Source organism: Oreochromis niloticus, linkage group LG14 (genome assembly GCF_001858045.2).
Source record: "Oreochromis niloticus isolate F11D_XX linkage group LG14, O_niloticus_UMD_NMBU, whole genome shotgun sequence".
NCBI classification, from domain to species: domain Eukaryota; kingdom Metazoa; phylum Chordata; class Actinopteri; order Cichliformes; family Cichlidae; genus Oreochromis; species Oreochromis niloticus.
This window is the reverse complement of record NC_031979.2, coordinates 32,047,293-32,073,864: the sequence shown is the minus strand read 5'-3', so window position 1 is coordinate 32,073,864 and position 26,572 is coordinate 32,047,293. Positions and strand designations below refer to the sequence as shown.

Below are 26,572 nucleotides of genomic sequence, written 5' to 3'. Positions count from 1 at the left end.
ACTTGTAACATTGCTCATGGTTTTCTGTCAGTAATTTAAGGAATACATGACAAAGAGAGCAGCTGTGCATTGCACTTTTCTTTGCTGAAGTGGGTCATTGGACTCCCTAGCCTTTGCTTTAAGGGGCCTATCTGGCCAGATGGGTGATAAAAATAAACCCTGCTGTCAGGATTCAGTCAAATCCCCAGCAGCACCCTCCTTTTACTATTGAGAGCTGTGTGGTCCCTGTACAGTGATCGGAAGACAAACAGCCCCTGCATAAATAAGGGATGCTAGTGCATAGCTCAAGCCCAGAATGAGGTCTGGAAGAAAGGAAGTCACGTCTCCCACTTGGCCTCAAGAGTGGTGCAGCCTCCTGGCTGGCTCTGTGTGTGTGCCTGGCTCTGCTCAGGGCTAGTTAGAGGGCAGAGCGTAGACTTCCTCCTGGGGACAGCGAATGTTCAAGACCTCAGGGCCAGGTACTCTGCTTTTTAATAAAAACCTGTTGTCCAGGTGCCTGGCTGGAAGCCATTCCTCAACTTCACCTGTATAAGAGAGCAACTGAGCCTGGAAAGCATAAATGTACGTACAGGATATTCTCAAGCACAAGGGTGGTTAATTTTATAGTCAAATCATGTCTGGTTAAGAGTCCCTGTTGATGCCTGGCCAGTGTCAGAAGGCACCATTGTGTGTTGTTTGTGACTTTACCTCCATCGTTGTCCTTGACATCACTGCAGGCAGTTTCCATAGAGGTGTCACAGCCAGTGCCCCTCCAGCCCAGCTGGCACACACAGTACCAGCCATTGTTACCCAGAGTGCACCTACCATTTCCATTGCACAAACCAGGGCAGCCCTCTGTGTAACAAAATGGGACAAAGACAAAGGTCGGCAATGAAAATCAAACAGCAGTAACACACGGACACTGTACGCTATTTGTGGGAAAAGAAAACTACAAATTTGAAAAAAATGACAAAAATGTGAGTTTGTTGGTGACAGCTAATATTTATCCGGTAACAATACTCAGTCATGTTAAGATTTTAAATGGGTGAGGGCAGCCATAATGACCCTCAGCAGAGGCTGATTAATTTGATATACCTTCCGTGAAGCTTCTAATATCCCTTTGCAGTAAAATCAGATAAGAGGGATCTTCTACATCAATATTCACTCATTACTACAGTGGACTGGACTCTCATATCTATGCCACTACAGTTCGTTAATGAGAGCAGTGGTGTATTGTGCTGGTATTTCAGCACATAATTGGATTTTCCCTTCATGATTTTAGATTTCGATTATAATTACCATCACAACATAGCTGCTGCCGTCCTCTGAAAAAACAAGAGTTTGGTGTTTTACTTATTGAAAAAATAATTCATATTATTATTCGATAAACTGTCCCAAGACACTTTTCAGCTATCAATAACATACAATGCTTGTTTTGTCATTATGAGAAGAAGAAAGGAATATAAAATAGTATAGTTTAAAGTGGATAAAGGTTGCCTCAGTAGCTTTGTGCAGAGGCAGGCTGTTCTGGGGGAAGTGACCCCAAGGGAGTGAAAAGCTGGCTGGAGCATAACGACAGGTACAATAATCCAATGTTTTTCTTTGGTTATATCTTTACAAGGGCATAGATTAGAGGATGATCTTGCCCATTCTTCGACATTTATCTGATACCTTGTGATCTGTATCCTCTCACAGAGGCATAGGGTAAAATCACAGGATATCAAAAACACATCTTAACAGCCATTTGTGTTGCAGGATGGCTGCCTTGACAGAAAGAATATTAAACTGACCCATTTTATCAACTAAAGACAGTGGGGCAGCATTCTCTACTGTATGCTCTTACATCACACAGAAAGAATGGGGGCAAAAGAGGGAGATATTGAGAAAAGAAGAGACAGGTGTAGTGATTGGTGGACATATGAATGGGAAAAAGATCAGTAGTGAAACAGAAGCAAGTATACGCATTTAGGGAGATGACTGTTGTAGATCTCTTGGTTAGCTACAGAGTAAAGGTGACACTATGACATGAGTCATAGCACAAACAATTCAAAGAACAGCCCACACTGCTTTTACTTATGCACATTTATCTCATAGAAATGTTTTAAATGGCATAGGCAACACTTCCCCTTTTGCTTTAATGCTGCTTTTTAGAATTTAAATAAATCAAGATGTGATTCAAGTGCACAAGAGGTTTAACAATGACAAAAGCATTGCATTCACTGTTTAGGAATTGCAGTCATTTTTATATACAGCCCCCCATTTAACCTTTATTTATTCAGTTCAATTCAATTTTATTTATACAGCGCGAAATCACAACAACAGTCGCCTCAAGGCACTTTATAATGTAAGGTAGACCCTACAATAATACATACAGAGAAAAACACAAAAATCATATGACCCCCTATGAGCAAGCACTTTGGCGACAGCGGGAAGGAAAAACTCCCTTTTAACAGGAAGAAACCTCCAGCAGAACCAGGTTGGGGTGAGAGAAGGAAAACAGGATAAAAAATGTATACAGGTGGTCCCATTGAGACCCAATGTCTCATTTACAAGAGAGCAGGTCTGGTTTTCCTAGAAATTCGATGCAGTTATTGAAAAAAGTAATGTAATTTTACAGCTAAGCACCGTTTTAAATACTTGTTTGAAAATCACGACAGGCAATGACTTTGTGAATTCTATACCACATAGTCACAATCAAATGCAGTGTTTCCTTCCTTCGGTGGCTGCTTGTTTGTAGGTCTCTGCCTTTATTTTTGTTTTCAGTAACTGAAAAGCATGCTCTACTGGGCTGACATCAGATGACTGACTTGGGCACTGAAGAATATCCCATTTCCTGGCTTTGAGAAACTCTTGAGTTGCTTGTGCTGTTTACTTTGGGTCATTATCCATTTGCACTGTGATAAGTCGTCCGATCATTTCTGTCGCATTTGGCTGAATCTGAGCAGAGATACAGCCCTCTACACTTCAGAATTATTCCTGCTTTCTCTTTCAGTAGTTTGATCAATAAACACTAGTGACCAGTTACACTGGACGCCATACACAGCCATAACATTGTCTCCATCATGTTTGACAGTGTGGTTTGCTTCAGATCAACAGCGGTTCTTTTTTTTGCCTATACTTTTAACTTCCCATCATTCTGGTACAAATTGTACCAGATTATTCTTTTGCCCACTACTAAAGTTTTAGGGCTCATGTTAATTTCTTACTATTTTATTTTTATTATTATTATTATTTATTATTTATTATTTTTTTTAAGAATACGATGGCTTTTTCCTTCACTTGCATCAACATTTCTTTGTACCTCACCGTGAGAATTCCAGCGAGAAACTACCGAATACATGTTCAAAATGTTAATCAACTCCAAATTTTTTATGTGTTGAATCTGTCGTAAAATAATGAGGTGTGCAGCTCACCTGGTTGTGACACTGCATGTTAATCAATTTTCCAATTACTCTGGAGGCTCGGAAAATGTAGGACTATGTATAGAAATGGCTATAATTCATAAAAGGTCAGTGTAATACTACTGTTAAACCTCTTGGATTAAAGCTAAAATTCTGCACTACAATCACGTCTTATTGTAACCATGAAAAAAGGAAGCCCAAAAGCAGAACTATACTTCCAATAGTAAAAAATAATATAAAATAGTAATCAGTAACACATTTGGCCAAATAGCCCAAATGATTACTTAAAACCTGTTAAATAACGTAAGTTTGGTCCAGGCATGCTTTTTCAATCGGAGCTGTTTGTCCACACTACAGAGCAGTCCATGGGCCGTGGACATTTGATGAACTGTGAACAGCTGCTTAGGGGAGCGGCCAATAACTATTGTATAAGGCATGTTGACAACTGTCTATGTTTTCTCAGCAATTATAAGTAAAACAAAAACTCATCTAGAATTTCCAATAAAAACAAGATAGTGCACTGAAGCCTTGTGTCTAGGCACTTTCTGTCATTTGTCGTGTTATTACTGAACAAATGGACAAAACAACCGTGGTTTAAACCAGTAGAGACAGATGATTAGAAAGCTCACAATGTTTATTAGAAGGATAAATAAAAATACACTTTCAATTGGCACCACTTCAACTTAATTGGCATGCCTTTCAGAGAGGAGTCCCTGCTGAGCTCTACCCAATCCTTCCTGAAACAGCTCCAAACGTGAGCTTGCAAGTGTTCGAAGACCTCCTCTGGCAGACCATCTTATGCCAGGTGGTCCATTACCAAGGACGCAGTGAGAGCGAGAAGGGTAGCTGGAGGCAGGAAAGCAGGGCTGCAGCAGAGCCTGCACCCCCTGCTTGCCCAGCACCAACCAGACCATGAACTCTTTTAATTAGAGAGGATGCGGCCTCAGCACCTATCAGGCCCCTCTCACAGCTGCATGCTCATCCATAATGCATGGCACAGGTTATAAAGGCCCTTTCCCAACATCCCCCAATTGAGAAAGAAAGGATACAAGCAAACCAATTACTCAACACATAAAGAAAGCCCCATAAATTCACTAACCAGGTGCGAAAGTGCTAAGTGGAGATTACTGTGTGACAATATGGTAAAAAAAAAGTTGATGGGAGATGTGGGATCTTAAGAATGAGTTGAACAAGAAGTGCATAGTGTTTGCATATGTCAATGTAGGGGAAAAGCATGGTGTGTGCACATGATTTGTTAATGCTGGCTGGATTTACAATGGGAGGAGGCCAAAATAGAAGGAAGGAGGAATGCCATACCTTTCACTACCTTATCCAGATAGTGAGCTTGGGAGATAAAAGACAGGACATATAAGGGAGGTCTGAACAGTGCCACTTCCATGACAGGACAGCAAGGCAATGTGTTAGTTTACAGTACAAAAGGTAATTAAAAAAGACGAAAAATGCTGACGTGAAGCATTACATGCATGCACTACAAGCAACACAACAAACACGAACCAACACAGAGGAGAAAGATGGAACTGGAAAAAAGGCAGGGAAAGTTGTGGAACATAGAGAAAGAGAATGAAAGAGAGAAAGAGTCAGAGGAAGCGAGCAAAAGGATAAAAAAGTGAAATCTGTCACTATTTAGTAACTGCTGAGATCGGCAGAACGTCTCAGGGGAGTGTTTAAAAGGCAACATGATTGATGCACACGTTACTTCCCTTAAATCTCTTAAGCGATATTGCACAGGAGGTCAGGATGTTCAACAAACGGTGCTTTTAATCTTCAAACACCTCTATAGACGATAAGGTCACCAGAGGCTTTGCCAGCGCACGGGCCAAATCGGATCTCCTGCGCTCCACAGCTTGAGGCTCGGGGCCAACGTGGAGCTCTCGATAATGAAAATTGATTCAAATCGAGATCTTTAGCTTCTAAATAGACGACATGGAAGAATATTCTTGTTCAGTGGGGATCTCAATATGGCACTTATAAAAGCCCCATCAATAATGTAAAGCCAGTGTATAAAACATTCACAAACTGAGTCACGACTCATGCAGTCCGGGTTCAAAATATGCATGAGACTGCTGTGAGAAAAAAATCTTTGTCCATTTGGCACCTTGCTCAGTAACAGCTGTCAGCAAACAGTGACAGAGCTTTAGTTTAATTCTATTCCTATATTAGTAACACAAAGCTGACTGCTGTGGACCTTATTTTAACACATACTCTGTTTGGTAGTTCAGTTTAGATGAATGTGTCATACTGTATATCACTGAGAACAACAACACTGAAGTAAACATGGAGTAAAATACACTTTGGGTATATAAAAAAGTACTAGAATACTAGCGCATAGTACTTTCTTTTCCTGAAAATTATAACTGACAACACATAAGTACACAAATTAATTTTCTGTGCGACTGGACAGAGGTGCAATTTCTGCATTACACCTAACTTTACCTGAGATATTTTATCTTAATAAATAAAAGCACTTGCAACAGGTTTATATTACAGCATATACAAATGTATGTAATATGCATAGGTTTAGATTTAAATTACTTTATTTTTCAGCATGGCTTCAGTCTAGCTAGTGTCACCTCTATTGCTACAAATATTTTTGAACTTGTTCCACCCTGCGGTGTAGTTTGGTGAATTTTGTGTCTTCCACAGTAGTCGGGAAAAAAACTTGCTTATGGCATAAGGTGAATCAACTCATAAACTGACATGTATGAGACTAACCGGCTGGTCACTGGTCCAGGCTGCCAGCCAACTGCAGTCTGTGGTCAATCGATTGGTACATCTTTTATATAGTTCTATAAATCCATTCAAATAGCTTATCCAATATTATCAAGAGAAGAGAAGAGAAGAGAAGAGAAGAGAAGAGAAGAGAAGAGAAGAGAAGAGAAGAGAAGAGGATGCATCCATACATGAACACAGAATGCCAAAGTTGCAGTCTTGCAAAGCAGACGTCACAGAGCATATTCTGTGGATTTTCTCCGATGTTTAATGGAGGTTTGACAGCATTGACACAAAATATCAGAAAGCTAACTGCATTAAAACACTTCTCTTAATGACCTCACGTTAAAATGAAGCTGTCAAACCTCAGACATCCAACAGCAGAACTACATTATCTTCATGCCATCCTTTTGGCAGTGGGCATGTCAAACAAAGAGGACAGGTCACAAACAGAGGTCAACTACTGCTTAGTTATGATAACAACTTGGGGGCACTGTGATGTTTACATATTACTGCAGCCACCAGTTCCCGGTGACAGAAAAATGCTCACGAAATGCTCACAGCGGGAGTGCCACCTCCATCAAAGCAAACATGCTGAAAGCACATTTTCAATCTAAAGTGTTGTGTAGACCACGCTGCTCTTTTAAATTATAAACTATTCTCTTTTTTCACCCAAAAAAATAAAAAAAAGTCCGCCGAAATGATCAATCCATGAACTATTCCTAGCATAGAACCACTGCAAAATACACAGCATATAATGACTCTAGTAGGCTGAAACTTTTTACTGGCTTATGTGAGCCAAGGTTTTCAAGAAAGCTCTTGACATTCAGTCAAGGTTTTGAAAACCTAACTTTGCAAGTGTTTGGAGGGGAACAATCGCTAGCATAAACACAGTGAAAAGCGGTGGTTGACCTACTCACAATGACTCACGTGTAAGCATTTGAAATTAATAGTAAACGGAAAGGGAGCAAAGAAAAAGATGAGGAAAAGGATGAGTAAAATGAAAGGACACCTTAGCACATTCCCACATTAAAATGCATGAAGGCAAGCTTCAGATCCTTGAGTAAACCTGTTCATGCTTTACTGAGTTGCACAAATTCAATTAAGCATGCTTTTCCCACTCTTCTCCACCTAGACCCTTCCCCTCACATAGGCAGGCAGAATGTCAGTCTTTGCCTTTGTTGGCCTCCCAAACCCCTCCCAAACACAGAGACACCACCCGCCCCAACCAAACCCAAAACCTATTCCCATCTTACCAATAGTGCAGTGTTCTCCGTTCCAACCCGGACTGCATTCGCATTTGCCGTCCTTACAAGTGCCATGTTCGTTGCAGCGTGGGTGACACGCCCTCTGGTCACACCCAATGCCCATCCAGCCATCGTCACAGCGGCAGGTGCCCGAAACACAAATGCCATGACCACCACAGTCCGATGCACAAATCTCTGTGGGAGACAGAGAAATAGAAAGGGACAAAAAAAGAGAGCGGGGGGAAGACAGACAGAAAGAAAAGGAGGGGGGGGTGGAAGTGGGATGGAAAGGGAAGACAAGGCGGTGATGGGACAAGGCGACAAGGGTGAAAAAAAGACAAATCCAGAATTTATTGTCAAGGAAAGGCAGCCACGCTCCACTACCTTGTCTGATGGCAGCTGAATAGAAATTCCTGCACCTCATAAGGGGCAATCCTTTTTGACAATACAAATCTAATAAGTCCATTACCAAGAAAAGACAAGGATTGTGGCAGCCTTAGCAGACTTATTCTTTTCCTCTCCTCTTCTCCTCTTTTGTAAATTTAGCTCTTTGTGCTACAAAAGGCGTAAAGAGGAAAAAATGCTCAGCCGAAACTTTTTGTAGAAATGGCAACAATGTCAGTTCTGCCATTTTGATTAAACTGTAAACTTTATGTCCCTTCTTGTACACGAAGTGGTCAAAGCTTTGCCACATTTTCCACCACGGTCTACAGGAAGGAGGCAAGATTCCACAAAATGATTTGAAGCAGAGGATATGAATACACTGGTTTTTGGTGGTGGGGGGGGGTTTCTGCTTAATTTTCTCTAAGTGCTGCACACGAGAGGAAGAAGTACATTGACCCAATGAAGGAGACTGAAAGACAGCGCTGCAGTAAAGCCTGGCTGATGCTATTGTGTGGCAGCTGAAAGACCTCCCTGACTGGGTGTGATAGAGCCTGGGACATTACCCTCATCTCATGAACTCGAGGGAGAGTATGACAAGCTGAAAGCTCAAAGAAATTAAACACTGACAGATTACTTATGAATCTCATTGAAATGTTAACCTCTTTATTAACTACTTTGTAATAAAAGGGGCTTAGCAGTATGGGCAACGATGAACAATAGCCATGTATTCCTGGCTTATTAGCCAAGCCAATTCAAATTTGACCACAGGGGACCAAACTGGAGGTAAAATCTTGTAATAAGTCAATTACCGCCTTCACAGTGCCTATTTTGCCATTGTTACAAATTAAATCAGAGTGGTATTTTCAGCCACAAACCATAACATGGCATTACCAGCTTAAAAAGCTGTTATCAGAATCACTCTCTTCTGCTAATTACAGCTCAGCACAAAGTATGCAAATGCTGATTTTCCATCTGACTTTTGATTTTTAGGTAAAGTGTGCTGGCAGTATTAGTGCCTGACAGGCTGCTTATGCACACCAACATACAAACAAACGGAAATCACATGCAAACACAGAATAGTTAGAGCTTATGAATCATTTTATGAATAAAATATTTGCTGTCAAGCTATACCTTCTACGTCCTCTGAAAAAATAGAGTTAAGAAGGAAGTAGTAATGAGCATAGTGAACATCCTGATTGAGCTCATGAGCACAATATTTTTTTTTAAAAAATCAAGAAAAATACAAAAACCCCACAAAAAATCCCCCCTCCCATAAACTCAACCAGTTATTACAACACACAGTGGTCAGAGAAAACAGACTCAAACTGACTGTGAGACAACTGTTCACTTGGAACAAAGTAGAAACCTTTAACATGATAAAGATCCAATTACAGCCTGCAGGCAAACCCTCATTATCCGTGGCCAGAGGAGCCCACAGTGAGAAATACCCCCATTCCCATGATGGCAGTTACCATTTGCACTAAAGGACAGAGTAAACAAACTTTCCTCTGGGTGGAGGAATAGCAAAAATGGCATAAAAACACACATATTAAAGGACATAAAACCTCAGGCATTGTTTTATGGCTGGTAACAGCATTATACCAGCCGTGCTCACCTAGGCTGTACTGTCCCAAAGCCACACAAGAAAACGAGTTTCTGACTTAAAAGAATAGTGCAAGAGGCGATAAAGAATCTTGAAAAATGTATCGAAAGCTTTCCATCTTTTTCTTTGCCATGTCTGAAAGGTTATCGGTACCAAATATACTACCCTACCACCAAGCTTAGTGTCGTATTAGACCACAGAAAACTCTACAATGAGCAGGATAAAGGAGAATAAAAAGCCAGCTCATCATCATTTACAGAGCTTTTTTTCTCTGTGAGGCAAACTCAGACTAACTGCCCATTTCCCCTTAAAATCCTCAGGATTACCTAATAGGTCATTGCGTCTGCCTAGAATATAAAAGGATTCATGAAGCAAAGCGACTGGTGTATTAAAATAGTCTTTTCGAAAATATTTTCTGAGGATCCAAATCGTGTGCAAATGAAAATACTGAATGTTGTACTGGTCCCTGTATAAACAAATTAGAGCTGGAGCTCTCTGAAACTTCCATCTGCTACAAATACAGTCAACAAATATAAACACATTTATATGCCGAGAGAATTTTTTAATTCTTCAGGTTTAGACAAATAAAAAAATACAAGATTTTTTTTTTTTTAATGTGAATTAGGTTAGACTGCTGAGAGTGCAAATCTGATGTTACCTACGTCACTTTAAGAATCTACTGCTAGTTTCAATTAAAAAAAATACTTCTTGTAACCTATATTGTAAAAAACACAAAACCTTTTTTCGTGCTTACATCCTGTAGAAGGTATATTCTAGCTATGAAACTGTATCTTATGCTGTTTCTACACTTTGAATAACAAGAGAGGACATTCCCCATGGACGAGATGAACGCAATGGGAACAATGCTTCAGAGCAGGAAGAAAGTACCATCAGCTGTGAACCAATCCACCGATGTAAACAAATCCAGAACTCAAAAAAGAGCGAAAACTTGCATTAGATCATGGCTCTGACAACATCTCTGTTATCTGTGTCTTTCTTTTTTCTACAACTACAACCATTTGTAAGAGAATTACATTTAGAGCCAAATCAAAAGAATTTGATAGCCATCCAAGGACCTCCTACTGATCACTGATGAGAATAATTATGGCTTTTATGTGAGCCATTTTCTTTAAAGAAAGTAACAAATATTTACCTCTGTAAGGATAAAAGCAATTACCAAAGGTACACTGAACAGAGCGCTTAAATAAGCAAGAGTGTGATTAGAGATTAACTGAAAGAGATGTCAAGGTATTTTGTTGTTGTGATCCATTAAACCTGAAAATTATTATACATATCAGCTATAATTATATTAGCTACTATAAGCCTGCGACTGTATTCACTCACTGTGCTGACCAGATGCCAAAATATAACTAATAAACTACATTTTGTTTTTTCTCTATGTCTTTGTAAAGCTACATTAATAAGTGTGTATGTCCTGCTCATATTCCTCACTAAGAAACATTTAACTAAACTGAACCGAAGGCAACATTTTCTGTGAATGCACTGCCTTTTTTTAAACTTGCTAATCAGAGCTAAATCAGCACTGGCCTGTGAAAAGGGCTCCCGCCAATATTTACTCTGTTTTGAGTGAAGTACTCACCTGTAGCACAGTCATGGCCTGTCCAGTTGGGATCACAGCTGCAGGTTCCTGTGTCTGCCAGGAAAGTTCCGTGTCCAGAGCACTGGTCCATGCAGGAGGCCCTAGGGCTCTCACATCCTGGCCCTCCCCACCCGACAAAGCAGTGACACTCTCCCTGGACACAAACCCCTCGGCCTGAGCATGTTGGATCCAGGCAGTCCACTAAAAAGGTTCCAAAGAGAGAGTGTTAGACACACTAGTCACCTGCTGTTTCTCTCTTTCAGAGGCAACCTGGCATCTCTATTTGAGCCAAAGTACAATGGCAACTGGAATAGGCTGCAGTTCAGCTGCAGATGCACTCAGCTTAGCTCGTGTCCAATGGGGGTAAATTCAAGGAGGTCCATCTTTTTTTCAAAAATCAGTGACAAGATTTACAGAGAAGCTAATTAAATGGCTGTTTTCACAGTATGTCTCATGGCACAAAACTACAGGTACTGCCCACGCTTGTGCTGGCACCCTCCCATTATCTCACAGCAAAAAATCCTCTCAGAGAGCGAAGGCTGTTTAATAAGAGCATGTTTCTCACAAATGAAAGCCACCATAATGCATAATTCAAAGCTGAATAAACCAAAACCATTAACAGAATGTAGAGGAATGGTAAGGAAAGCCTGGGGCAACAGCCAGACCTCTAGGCAAGACTAGATAGTCAACTCTAGTTTCTAGACAGTTTGAAGAGTTTGCATTTGCTTCCCATGCAGTGGCTTTTGTACACTGTCTCAGTGCACACCGTACAAGTTCAATTAGTCAGCAAATATCAAATTAATGCCTTCCCTTGACGTGCTAAATGAGTGCTCACTTTGAAAGGAACAAGAGTTGTGGGGGAGTATGATCACAATATTAACGTTTTTTTTCTCTACCAAACAATATTTACATGGTACACACAGATGGCAAACGGGCACCAAGCAGGAGCAATGTCTAGTCACTGTGAGCTGTAGGCCGCGCCATGGCAGCTCCCCTTTACCATGACATAAATGGCTATAAAGGCTGTTATAGTAAGACAAACAGGATCTCTTGCCTCTTAGCAGATGGTTTGGGCACAAGGCACAAAGATCAGAGGCTAACTGACAAGAAACTCTCTCCTGGCAATTAATCATTGTGGCTGAAGGTCATACGGAAGAAAGGTAAAAATGTTAAAGGGCTCTCGTCCACATTCCCCTCCACTCCTTATGGCTAACGCTCCACCTAAAATAGAATGGGGGCCTATGGATGTCAGAAACCCCCATTTATCAAACTCCCAGGGTCCATTTTTCATCTTGAAATGAGAGCCTTCAAGAGCTGACAAACACAATGGCTCCTTCAATCTTATCTGGTCAAGCCTTATCCAGCAAAGGATGAATCTGAAGTTCCCAGAAGATTAACATCAGACTTTTTGTCAGAATTTCAGACAATAAATGGACTGTTTCCATTAACATAATGTCTTATAGCCATGATTTATACAGGAAAAGTCACCTAGGATGCGGATTATGAACTGTTATGGCTATAATGCTCTTCATAGAGGATGTCCTGTCTTTACTACTGAACCAACTTAATAGCCATTCCCATTATGAGTATACTTTTTAAAATGTCAAGCACTAACAGGCTAAGATGGTGGTTAAAGCAGCCACATTATGTAGGATTTTATTAGTTTAGGATACATAACCATGACATATTAAAACAATCACCTTCTTCACAGTTTTCCCCCTTGTAGCCAGGGTTGCAGATACAGGTCCCCACAATACAGATCCCGTGGTTGCTGCAAGTGATGTCGATGCACTGGTTGGTGGGAACGTCACACTCCGAGCCCTTCCAGCCGCTGTGACACATGCAGCGACCTTTTAGGTATTGACCATTCCCACTGCATAGGACTGGACAGGCAGCTTTGAAAAGAGCAGACAGCATACATCCATCTGAATGGACTTCTTCATGCACAATGAATAGTGAGTGTTTGCTAAAGCCTCGCTCTGACAATGACCAAAATGTTAAAGGGTGTCCTGTCTGGTAAATATTATTTAGCACAGACTACTGTACAGATGTGCCATATATTCTAACAAAAGCAGCCAACAAATATCTAACATCTTAACAATGGCTGGTAAGAAAATAAGAACAAAAATTAGCTGAATTAAAGTGTCAAGCATGGTGCTGATCAACACATGGATAACAGATGGCAGTTCAGTATGTGTAAAGAGGTAACAAAAACAACCTACCATCATTCTAACACACTGCCTGAATTTGTTTTTATGTGGAGAAAAACTAATAGAGCCTTTCTTTAATAACTGAAAGAATGAGTGAATACTAGCCCTATAATCTAAAGCTTTTTATAGAGTTCTTTCATATGCAACCCAATACTCCAGTATGAGTACTGAACCATTTCAAGTATTACTGCCTAATTAAATAAAACAGGTCTTAAGTACAACTAAAGCAATTGTGGAGTAAAATTGTTTTGTTCGAGCCATGCAGAGAATATAAATTGGAAAATGCATCTGAATGATTAACAGAGGTAACATGAGTGAGATAGTGACTCACCTCGCCCACAGTCAGGTCCTTTGAATCCTAAAAAGCAGTGACATGTTCCAGCAATACAGTCACCGTTCCCAAAGCAGTTACTGGGACAGTCATCAATAGAGTCTGCAAGAGAGCAATCAAAAGATTTTCTGAGTAATGTGGTTTGAAAAACAATTTTACTCCCACTCATTTTCTTTGGGTTGATTATTATCCCTTTGCTAATGACAGTCATAAGCATGGAGGATCCAATCCTGTCAACATTTCTTTTTCAATGCAAAACATTTTGAGTGTTACTAATGTTTCATACCAAATATGAGCTTTCACTAAAAGGGTACAAGTTCTGATTATTCAGGCTTCCACGAAAAGTTACAAAGGAATTAAAGCCTCTTAAGTACCAAATGTACTAGCTGCCTAATTAACTCTTTTATGGCACAGTGTCTGCAACTCTGGAACCCGCATTTATCTGCTGTGACTGGTAAATCTGACGGCATTGTGAGTTATTCTGTGATCTCAGTTTTACACTGTAAGTTTTTCTTATAAATTACAGTGTCATTTACATTTTGCATGCAGTGTTTGGACGTGGCCATTGCAATTAACTGTATGGTTTTAAACTGAGGCACTTTGATGCAAACAATCAGCAAAGCACACACACTCTTTCCAAGCGTTCCTCTAGCAATCCCTCTAACTAAATCAAATTAATTGGCAAAACTGTTATTTGTACTACAGAACCATGTCCCGGCACTTGCTTTTATTAGAAATAAGACTGACCACTGATCTCTGCAGACAGCAGCAGGAATCTGAAGCACAATGCTCACTGAATTAAGCCTGAAATGGTGCTGAAAAATATTCAATCTTGTCCATTGCCTTCAGGCAGCAGAAACTCTGAGGCAAAACTTACAGAACAAAGAATCTCTTGTGCTCCACAAATGGCTAGAAATGTGAGCCATGGATTCAGCTTCCCTTTACTCTGGAGAGTCAATCATCACTGAGGATGCAATGCAAGACCGAGAAAAAAAAAAGACAAAGAGAGGAGGGAGAAAGAGATACAGGCAGACCAGAGATACAGCAAAAAGGAGGAGGAGTAGGCAGCGAGCAGAGAAATGCTGCGGATATCTAATGTGCTGCAGGCTTGCCTTTGCCATTTTGGGTTAGTGAAGGGATGCAGGAGAAACTATCCTCTGGCATGGTTGAGGCAATCAGCACTTTGGTGGGGTTTTGATGGCTTCCAACAAGAACATCTAACTATAGCAGCAGGCTTGGACTTTTTGCTCAAAGCTACAGAGACCAGTAGTGTAGGTAGGGCAGTGATTGAAGGTTAGGGAAAAGGAATATGATGCGAGCTATTAAAATTTCCACCTAGATTTACAATTACATTCCAGATTTGCACTTTATAAAATAGATTCACATAGGTTACAATCATAGCCCATTATTTTTCATAAAGAAAGGCTTTGAGATATTCAAACGCAATATCCTGATATTTGAATACCAGCATCAATAACAGAGGTTATCTTATCTATATCAGAGATATTTGTTAGGTGAGCAACATCGTGACTCATACACATTTAATTAAGTAATCATGAACTGGAGTGCTCCTGTTCTGAATGCTGCAGTTTAGTAGACTGCACATTGCCCATGTCTATTGGCTGATTCCTCTGAGAGCATGGAAAGGAGGCCCTGAATATCTCTTAGCCACACACTCAACATAGGCCAGCGCATAAATCATGGATTCAAGCAGAGCTTCATTGAAATTCATTACCCTTCATATCAGGGGAGCTAACTATTGTGTGGGTCTCCAGTCGGTGAGGACAGAGTAGTGCGCAGTAGGCAAGTTTAATCAGCGACTTGCCATGCTCTCTAAGGTTGCTCAATACCTTTGAATGATGGGTGGTTGTGTACAGAAAGAACTTCTGCTGGAGAGTTAAACAGGATATAGAGTAAGACAGTGGTGCTGGGTTTTTGCTTCCCTTTGCTTTGCTTCCCTGTATAGGAAGCCGTGCCTAGGCTGAAGCATTTCTGGCACCAGGCAGCAGGGACAAATGGCTTCATGCTCCAGAGGGTTGTGATACAAAACATTCAGTGGGACACATTTCACATTGCCATGGAGTCACAGCCAAGTAATGAGGAGCAACCCAGATTAAAGACACGGACGCTCCATCCCCCCAGATATATTATGGCATGGCTATGTGCACCAAGAAAACCTTTCATTTGCTGCACATAGAGAGTACACTTATGGCAAGGAAAAAGATCTCTATATATACTTTTTTTCTATGAGCATTGTCAGAAACACAGAAATAATTTAACTTTTAGTGTCTTTTAAACAATGCTGCTGGTGTTTCTGAGTGTGTCTGTTCGATATTGTTCACATATATTTCTATACCTGGGCTGTTCTATTTGAAGGTCAACTCCATTTCTCCACGGCTCAATACAAGTGAGGCAGTTGGTAAGATTCAGTTTCTGCTGAAGGGCACTTAACCAGTGACCCATTTTAAAAAGGGCCCCTCTGCCTCCCTCTGAGCTCCTGTGAGCAGATCAGCTCCAATACGACTCAATAGAGACACCCCACCCCAGAATACCTTACCTAGTTATGTTTTCTCTTATGTAAACCACAGGAGGGCTTCATGCACACCCAGTTGAGAAGAAATAAGCAAGAGTAAACATACTGCCCTGACTCCCCCTTTTTGTGTCATATCATATATTAAGTATTGAATTACAGCTGTTGTTGGCACAGCGGGAGGGCATAGTGCATCTCTTGCCTGTCTCCACTTGGTGTTGAGGACAGCTTCTCATCGATCTGCTGCCTGGCACAGCCCCTGTCACAGATGGACTCTGGCCCAGGAGCTTTTAATTAAAGAGCATGTGAGAACAGCTCCCAGCTGCCATCCCCGTGAAAGTCGACACCTTAGGCCCTCTCACACCTTGCTTGATACAGCAGTGCTAATCAAAGGCGCTTTAGGGAGAACAAAGAGGAGCGTACAAAATGAAGTCACCTCCACAAAGAAGGACGTATGTCTGAAACACAGCCGCGTGCCACACACAGTTAGAGTCGGAGGAGGGAAACATCTTTCCTACAATGATATATGGAAAGTAGATGGAAATTGGAGCAAATCGTGATCAAAACTGGCACTAGCAGGAGGGTACAATCATACTTTGAATTGTATGCAAATGGTTCTGAGAAGCTGGACCCCTGATTCGCTTGGAAGACACTCAGGGTAATGAGGATATTATGATCTCTCAATGCCCTACTCAGGGGCATGGTGGGATAGCACTGATGTCCTGATTTTGTAATATTCAGCATCACCTTGATTAACCTGCACTTTCCTTGGCTCTTAAAATCTCAGTGTTTCTGACTCATGGCCCACAAGCCTGTGCTGTTTGCGGTAGAGTCGCTCCTGGTTGGTATTATAGGGATTACGGATTGCTATTACAGGTTTTAGCAGCAGGTCATGCCCAGGGCACCCACCTATGGCAGTGGTGAGGAAGGAGACAGTTTCAGTTTCTTTTCCATCGTTGTAGATGGCCAAGTGCCAGATGCCTGAGTCCATATACTGGATAAAGCCTGTGTCATGTGTAGTGATGGGTACTAGGCTTCGCTGCATAGCCACAGGCCCCTCCAGACCATGGATGTCTTGAGCCAGGAGCCGCCGCCCATCCAAAAGCTCCACGAAGTCAAACTGCAGACAGAAACACAGAAAGTGAGAAAGACTGATGGATGGACCGCAGACACACCATTAGAGTGACACATGAGACTTGAGTGCTTTCAGCCCTCTTTATAGTGGAGCATCATTTGGTCTGCATGAATAACTCATCATTCTAGAGGAGCTTGAGTTAAGTCTTGGCACATCGTGGCTGGATGGGTTGAGATAATTTCAGAGTCCGCATATCTTATAAAAGCCTTGTTTGAAACTATTACAGTGGAAAAAAGGGAAGCTGGAGGAATTAAAGTAAAGTTAGTGTTTACCAAATAACATCTGCACCGATTTGCTTCACATCAGCTTTGAGTCAATGAATACCAATGAGACGGCATTTCATTTTCATTTACATAAGGAAGGGAATCTTGACTCATCTGCCACTCTACGTGTAATCAGCCACATTACGAAAACTCCACTCTAGATGATTTTCTTCGAAGCATAAATAGAGGAAACAGGCAACTCTGTTGGCTGACTGAAAAATCAATATCACTGGACATTAGCGCAAACAAAATTCATGCTATAAACAATTTTGCTGAACTGCACTTGCATTTACAGAAGTAATCTCAACTGTGTGAAGCAAGTGGCAAGGTATGATTAATAACATGACATGTCTCATTCTCGGCTACATACAGACGGAAAATCTGCCTTTTTTCGCCCCTGTGTCCAATATTTTTGTGCGACTCTCTGAACCTGAAGAAGTTTTCCATAAATCCTTTCTGCAACAAGAAAGCGATTTTTAATACAATAGAGAAAACTCAGAATTGGTTTGCATTCATGACACGTTCCTACATGGCTAGATAAATTCTTTTAAACAATATCCCAATTTATATTCTGTGGCAGAAGAAGAATGGGAAAAGAAGCAGAATCCTTGTACAATGCAGCCATGATTGGAAATTGTTTCACAAAACATCACATTTACAATACACCATTGTCTTTTGCAAACAAAACACAACGTTGAGTAACACGATTTGACACTGAAAACATTCAAACATATTTCGACCATTTAGATTCTGCACTCACCTGTTATGCAATTAAATAAGCGCAGCAGAATACATCTACTGTAACAGCATCAGTGACATGTAAATATTGCCTACCTGTGTGTGTGATGGAGGAAGACCTCTCCTTCCATAGATCCCCACTAAGGCATCTTTACTTAGGGACACATTAAACTTTAGGTACATGGGATGATCAATGAAGACCTGGGATCTCCAGAAGATACCAGGAGGAATCTGCTGTGCGACCTTACGCCCCACGTCAATCTCTCCCATATCTATATAGCTGTCATCTGGGAACAAGCTGTCCAATTTGCCTGCATTGCACACAAAGTAAATCGGTCAAAGAGATCACACCATTAATCCACCATGTGGATGGCAGAGGGACTCAGTCTGCTGAAGCATGATAGTCTGACCATATCACAGATATTCAATCACGCTGCTGACAGCCAGTGAAAAAATATAATGAATGAACCCTCCGACCACTGCCAGCAATTTCAGTCACAATTCCACTACAGGGGAGAGCACAAAAGTAAGAAAATATAGTCTTCAAACAAAAATCCAGTTACTTTTTGAATTTTCCTGTTTTGAGTCTTCTGATATGGCAAATAGAAAAAATATTCTTGTTAAAAAGAAAGGATGATCATGATCATGACAAAATACATTTTGACAGCAGATAGCATTACTCATTTCAGTACAAAAAATTGTATCATAAACGGAGATAGTGCTTTTTGGTTTGGTGCCATCACCATGTTTCAAAAAATTGGGAACAAGGGCAACAAAACAAAAGTTGTGAAGCATAAAAACTGAATGCAAAGGACAAACTATTAAGGAAATAAAATACGGGATTTCATGATCAGCTGTTCAATCGATTATTGAACAATTAGTAGAATCCAGAGAATACTATATATACATTATCAAATAATCAAACCATTATCAAATGTATTATATATATATTTGTGCTAAAGAGGAAGAGAACTATCTGGCTTATTATTAATGCTCAAACTCCGAAAAAGTCAGCATCCATGATGATATGGAAGTGGATTCGTGCACACATGAAACAGCTAAGGCTCTATAAATGCTGAACAATAAATGCAGGTTTTGAAGCAACAAATGCTCCCATCCAGACAATGACCTTTTCATGAAAGGTCTGACTTATTTCACTTTATTGAAGAGTTTGGGTGCTAAAATATAAAGACGTCCTGAATTTTTAAGTAGCTAAAAATCACTTATTAATGGAAAAAAAAATATATTTCTTTAAAACTATAGTAAATGCTGTGCACTTAAGTGCAATTAACAGAGAAGGTAATGCCAGAAAGTTGCAAATATGTCCCTGTGCCCTGTGTTTTTGTTTCTAGTATCAATCAACCACAATATTTGGTATTTTTCACTTTGTCCTATTTTCTATTAAGCACTGAATTTCAGTGATAAGTCAGTTATTGCATTCTGTGTTTATATTTTAATTCAACTCAATTTTATATATATAGCACCAAATCCAACAACAGTTGCCTCAAGGTGCTTTATATTTTAAGGCAAAGACCCTCCATCAGGGGTGCCCAATCCCAGTCCTCGAGAGCTACAATCCCGCAGCTTTTAGATGCATCCCTACTCCAACACAGCTGAATCAAATGGTTTGATTACCTCTTCAGCGTGCCATCAAGTTTGGCAAAGGCCTGATAACAAGCCATTCATTTGATTCAGGTGTGTCGGAACAAGGATGCATCTAAAAGCTGCAGGACGGTAGCTCTCGAGGACTGGGATTGGGCACCCCTGCCCTACATTTTACACATAATCCCAGCTTTACATTGTATTACATAAAAGACAGTACATATGTTTGCAGGGGTATGGGACTGAAAATACTTGATAAAACAGAAATGCATCAGTACTTTGATAGTAAAAAGGAAGAGTAATAAAGTGAAAATTGTAATTATAGAAGAGAGGGATTTCTAATGCTACTACCCACTCAGGTATTAGCGCATCTACTGCTAAAAATTGTCCATATGCTCCATAATACAACTTATTGGACTCTGCGGAAAGGGCAACATCTGTTTGCACATGTAGATGAGCTAATTTCAGCTGTGGAGTCTACTAAAACAGGCATCCATACAAACTACCCCTAGGACACTTAGGGTTACACGTGGCACACCAGATGGAAGTCTTCTCAAAAGTCAATCAGTGGCAGTTGGTTTTATCAGAGTATACAGGACACACTCTCCGTCTCCCAGATTTGGGCTTTGCATAATGCTGCAACACACAGGCACATTCTCCACATGTTGGCGTGTGTGCGTATTTATGCAGCACATTAATGGTTGTACTCATCAGGCTGTTTAAATAAATCATAACCCGGGACAAGTGATAATGGGCCTCATGGTTAAATAAATGCTATTTTCTTCTGCAAGATAAGCTACAGCATAATGCTCTGATGGAAACACGAGAACCAGAAAGGAGAACGATATCAAATTTCCACATCGTACAAATCACCTTGATGAAACATTAGATAGCCCAGCATTGTTTCCAGCGATAGCAGAGCAAACTGAAACTTATTTAGAAAACTATAGCTATTGATTTCCTATCAGCGATTGGTGCTGTGCAGAGTCTGAGCTTTGTTATAGCCATGATGGCAAGCTAAACACACTTCTGCTGCCCAGTAAATGAAAAAGACAACTCCTGGATTCATTTATATGGTAATAGCCCTATCTTCTACCTATTGTGGTATGCCAGTGGCAAATCACATGGTTAAATCTGGGCCCATTTGTTCAGGAATGGAACAGAGCAAACTTTTTTGAGTTGAGCAGTTGGTACCGTTGGGTGAGCACATGCTTTCTTTGGCTGCCAGGAAAGGCAGGCCGAGCTAGGAGATGAAAGGCTCACATCCGTTCTGAAGGGGACAGAGTGGCTAATCCCCCTCCAGCCCCTGGATACTCAGTCCCTTAAGCTGCTCCATTTTCTCCCTCCAGGAACAAATAACACTTTCCCACTTACAACAACTTTCACAGGATTACAATGCAGATCTCTCCATGCCATGGAGACAAGTGAACAAAATGTGAAACTGGATGACAAAATAATAATAAACTCACAAGAGCTCTGAAATGTCATCTTTAAAACTTTGAGATTTGAAAAACTTGTTTCTTGCAAATTCACAAATGAATGTGCAAAAATTCATCATCAAAACAAGAAGAGCTACGTTTAAGATTATTTACTTATAGCAAGTACCACGTACGTGTTTTTAAATAAAATAAGTTTTTCTGATAAAAACTGTACTTACTGTCATCTTTTCCTTTGCGGTCATGTATTTCCAAGCCTGTGCTGCCTAGTGGTGGCAAGCTCAGGTCTGTAGGAAAAGTTAGGCCACTTATATTGTCTTCTGACAGCTGGTACATCTGTCTCTGCATGGGTTGCAGGTGCCAGTTTAATCCAAAAAGGTGCATGGCTGAAATGTGAAATATAAGACAATGTCAGAATTTATTCATGCTAAGAACCATTTTAAAGTTGGATTATATCTAAGCTGAAAACATATAACCTTAATGTTCTCACATAACTATTATTATTTGCTTCTTTTTCATTTTGCTCAATTTAATGAAGGTGTCAGCTGTAAGATGGGAAGAGGAAGTACACAGAATAAGGAACAATAGATGGTTTAATGGTTAACAGGCTTTTTCGCAAAATGCTGAGTAGTAAGATCACAAGATGAATGCTATCTTGACCCCATGGGACAACATCTGTCTCACCACACCAACATTGGAGTACCATTTTTTCCAAGCACATTACCGTTACAGTCCCCTGCAAAACTAGGGGACGGTTAGGACAAAGAAAAAAACAAATCAGCAGGGAGACACCAGGGGTGTTTCAATGTGAACAGACTGAATGAAGCACACAGATATTCTACAAGGTCGACAAAAGAAATGTCCTTTGGAACAATGGCACTAGAGCGCAGGACAGACGGAGGAGGGGCCGACCATGACAGATCACCAATAAAAGAATGGACAAGGCAAGCTTAGCAAGGCAAAAGCCAATATGGAAGTAAACAGTCAGCAGAAAAGGCCAAGAAACTCAATATAGCCATTTTATTGTTTAGCTGGTTCTCTTAAGCTCCTCAAGGATATAATAATGCAATTAAATTATGAGAGAGAAATTAACTGACAGTTTTACAGCACAACGCTGTTTTCTTCATTTCTGTTTCCCCTTTATAAGAGCACAGACTCCATAAGCATTTCAGGGTTATTCATCCAAAACAGATAATATTTGACATTACATTAAAGTTAAGTTATACATAAATTCTTTATGTATAACTTAACTTTTTTAAGAGGAGGCTTTCCACAGTCTTTAATCACATCTAGACAGACATCTAGATCTAGGTAAAGTGCCAATTAACACAAGATCACCAAACAAAAGTCAAACTGATTTCTTGTAATCTTTTTGCTGGGGAGAAATTTGATAGTCATTTTATAAGATTACAGCAAGAACTAAGAATAACAATGACTGTGTCAGAAATTCGTTTGTCAATTTACTGCATTTACTCGAAAAAGAATCAAAATGAGAATAACGAGACTAATGTTTGTAGTAATCTGGATTTCGCTTACAACTAACTTTATGTACCCATTCTCTTAACTGCCTGAGTAGATTAGTGTTACCAGGGGATGGAGCCTATCCCATCTGACATAGGTTTATTATTATTATTATTATTATTATTATTAATAATAATAATAATGATAATAAAGCTGGAGAATACATTATTTGAAAAGGGTCCTCTACAACTGTACAGTTCAAGAACCACGGTCAGAAACCCTCAGAAAACAAAGGACTAGAAGGGTAGAATTGATTAGCAGCCTTTAATAGCACAACAGACCAATGCTTCAACATGACTGTGTCTTCATCAGAGTAAAAACAAAAGGGTTTTAGACACAAATCCCCCGGTTTGCATCATTAAGCAACTGGCATTATATTAAATCTAGAACTGTATGCGCATGATGTATTTAAGAGTCCTTAATGATTTCATTCGGCACACTTGTTAAACAGTACCAAATGCTCACTAAAATATTTGGATGGATTTGTGAATAAAGACAACAAGCAATGGAGTGGTTATCAGGGAAACCACAATGCAAACATTCCCTAACATGATAAAAGTTCATCTTCAATACCAGCATCTGTTCTGTGCATGCCCAGTGCTTGTGGAAGTGACTGTGTCCGTGGAAGGCAACCATAGAAGAGACAGATGGCTTTATTTGCCATTTTGTAAGTTCCAGAATGACATTCTTTTTGATTTGTAGCTCAACACTGACTGGCAAAATGGAAAGAGTCAGTGTACGTTGCTGAACAATCACAAAGTCACCAGGCACAATGTCGTTCCAAGTGTCCTAGTAATCACGTCTTTGTGAGCCCCGTTCTTCATCCCATCTGTCCCTGAGGCCCCTAATGGAAAATGGTTAAAGAGCCTCCCTCTCCCATCCTTAAAGATTTACTTCAGCGCCTTTGTGGTATCTATGATATGCAGAGCACTGGACCCGAGCCAGAGTAGAGGCCTCCTAATTTTGTTTTGCTTGCCTTTCAAACTTTGCAAACACTGTGCAATGATAGTAATATGGCTGCTGCAACTGGCTGCAAACTGAAGACAGGTAGTAGGAATAACAAGGTACTTCTAACATGATAGCCACTGGCACTGACACGCTGTGTCTACATTCCAATGATGCCACTGACGTGTCATCAGTATTGTGCTTTATAGGACTGTCCATTTTGTCCTAAGCACATGTTGTGCCCTCCTTTCACTTATCACTTATCAGGAAGTTGAGTCACGCCATGTGCCAATTAGGAGGCAGAGGTACTGTAGTAGAAGACTTCTCAGCCAATCTGAGGAAGTCAAACCATATTGCTATCTGTGATTTGCCACAGAAATAAACTCTTCTGTCCTCTGATCATAGCACTTTCCAATTAGCGCACAGTTCAAAGGATGCTATACTGAGAAGAACTCCTTTTTCATACTACTGGGCAAAAATCATAAAATGCTGTGTATCATGTGGTGTTTCAAAGAAGCACGCTGTAGTTTGCAATCTCAGATACCCTGGACTGAAAAATGTTTCAGCCATCTGGCCAATCAATCTTTACGTGTTCAGGAGCAGCCTTTGGTGATTCATGTCTTACCTAAACATATTTACACCTTTCTATGGTCTTTGAGCAAGATCATGTTGGCTGCTGGGGATCATTTTAATTACAAAACTTGCAACTTTTAGGTGTAACGCTGAAGCAAATAAATAAAACAAAGCCTAGAAGCCACTTCAGAGTGTTAAATAAACTATACATGCCTCACCTCTCAAAGGAATATACCAAATATATCTTCCCATTTTGGCATTAGTTTGAACCCTGATGTATCACTGCTTTAAGATTTTTACTGTGGTCACGCTCTCCATGCTTTATTGTCAGTGCATCTGACTCATCTCTCATCCATGTCGTGATACTGGACTAATTAAAAAAAGAAATAAATAAAAAGAAAATAACGAAACATGAAAAATTGATTCGTTTCATACCTACAGCATAATGTGCTACAATGCTTATGTTTTCAGTGAATGGTGAACTGACCAAATACATTTATGACTAAATAGGAATTTCAGTGTTGCTTAGTTCAGTGCAGATTTTTACAGAAAAAAAATATTAATGCCAGTTCGGATGGAAAAAAGACATCACATCAAAGCATCCATCCAATCTGAGTGCCTGATGGAAAGAAGAAATTACCAAAAAGCTAAGACCTTGAGCTAAAACCTGCGAAAATTCATAATGATGCTTTTTTTGATGTTCTGTATAAATCATGTTTAAGTGGTAAAATGGATACTTCTAATTGTTGTTCTTTGAATTTAAACACAATCTGTTTCTCTATACCTGCGTTTTAACTAATGTCTGTTGTTGTAACAAAAGCACATATTATGTAGTTGTATATGCAATGACTAAGTGATACTTCATAGGATAAAGAAAAAAAACAATAGTATATTCAAATATTACTGTAGCACAGGTGTTCATCATTACACATAAATATAGAACTTTGAATCTATATTGTGTATTCTAGGATTAAATCAAAAAGGGGTTTTAATGAAGGAAAAAATATTTTTGGAAAATAATTCACCATAAAAGTAATTGATTGCTAGGATATTGCGAGGTATTGAAAGACATACAAACAGGTATGACCAGGGCTACAGAGCCTTTTACTGGGTTGGATGACCGTAAAGTCAAAAAAATAGATGGGGCCCAGCCTAATTGTCCTTGGTTAGATACCCAGGGTGAATGGAAGGGAACACAAGAGGATACTGATGACCTTAAAATGGGAAATATATAAAAATGTGCTAATGAGAAAGCAACCACTGAGACAATATGGTGGCACCTTAAAGTCCCAACCTTTTTGTACTTCAAAATGTTCCAATTTACACAGCTGTGGAAAAATAAAACTGTGCTACATGTCAAAACATCTGCCACGAGGCATAACTGGGTTCATTAGACATCTCACCCAGAGTTCCCAATTACAGACCTCAATAATTAATTGCACTTGGAATTAAATGTATTTTCTCATCAAGCTTTTAATTAAATATGGCCCATGTTCTTGATTTGAAATTCTGATCTTAGGGTGAGGCTTGGTCTCCAACATGTTTACTTGTGGTGCATTGAGAGATGGCCTGAGCGTTGCAGGCTATAATTACAGAGTCTGATTAAGCACCATCACACTGATGGGGATCTTTGGCTTTTGGCCAGGTCACAAGCAGAAGACACAAATTGTATCTCTACTTTAACAGCCAAATTACACCGGTGATGCCAAAAGAAAACCAAACTCAAATTGGTCCTATTAAATTGCCTACCAATTTAAAATAAGTAGATGTAGATAATATGAGCAGCAATCAGTTTGTGTGGGTTTTTTTTCCATCAGCACGGTTCAGTTTAAATGGTTCTGGTAACAAAAATTAATAATCACATTTTAGTTTGTGTGTTCTTAAAGAGAAGAATTAATGATAGCTTTTGTAATTGTTACTTCCTAATGCGTATCTACAACAAATAACCTTCATAAAATTTATCTCCCTCGTGACACCAAGCAGAACAATCAAGATTGTTTTCATCAACTTCATGCAAATGAACAGCGTTCCTGCCATCCCTCACAATGAATGATTCCTTTTTCTATTTGAGACTTAAATTCAACAGTGTAGCCATCTGTATATTAAGCAGAAATTCACAGTAAACCAGATGTACATAATATGGTAAAAATAAATTAAATGGAAATGTGTATCAACTCCTTTTTTATTTGTGGGTTACAGTGATCTTTCATTACTTAATTACAAAAGCTGTTGCTTGTTTTTCATTCCAATCAGCAGACTGTTGGAAATATCTGCTAATCAAGGCAACGACAATATTTAAATTCACAATTCAAACAAACCTTTTTGAGAAATTTTAAATGACTTC

General features: G+C 39.8%; 1 protein-coding gene across 13 annotated transcripts in view; it reads right to left on the bottom strand.

Moving 5' to 3' along the window:
* tenm4 (teneurin transmembrane protein 4) overlaps positions 1–26,572 on the bottom strand; it is a 148,670-nt gene that overhangs the window by 51,254 nt on the left and 70,844 nt on the right. For 8 of the 13 annotated variants that reach the window (XM_019345294.2, XM_019345296.2, XM_019345299.2 and 5 more), the window contains 9 exons: positions 21,411–21,575; positions 18,248–18,462; positions 16,925–17,135; positions 13,486–13,587; positions 12,645–12,839; positions 10,945–11,145; positions 7,367–7,552; positions 4,698–4,724; positions 688–834 (listed from right to left, as the gene is read on the bottom strand). In XM_019345294.2, the coding sequence (XP_019200839.1) occupies positions 688–834; positions 4,698–4,724; positions 7,367–7,552; positions 10,945–11,145; positions 12,645–12,839; positions 13,486–13,587; positions 16,925–17,135; positions 18,248–18,462; positions 21,411–21,575 (1,449 nt within the window). The remainder of the gene's footprint in view (positions 1–687; positions 835–4,697; positions 4,725–7,366; positions 7,553–10,944; positions 11,146–12,644; positions 12,840–13,485; positions 13,588–16,924; positions 17,136–18,247; positions 18,463–21,410; positions 21,576–26,572) is intronic. The other 5 variants (XM_019345297.2, XM_003450156.5, XM_019345300.2 and 2 more) reach the window with 1 other exon arrangement.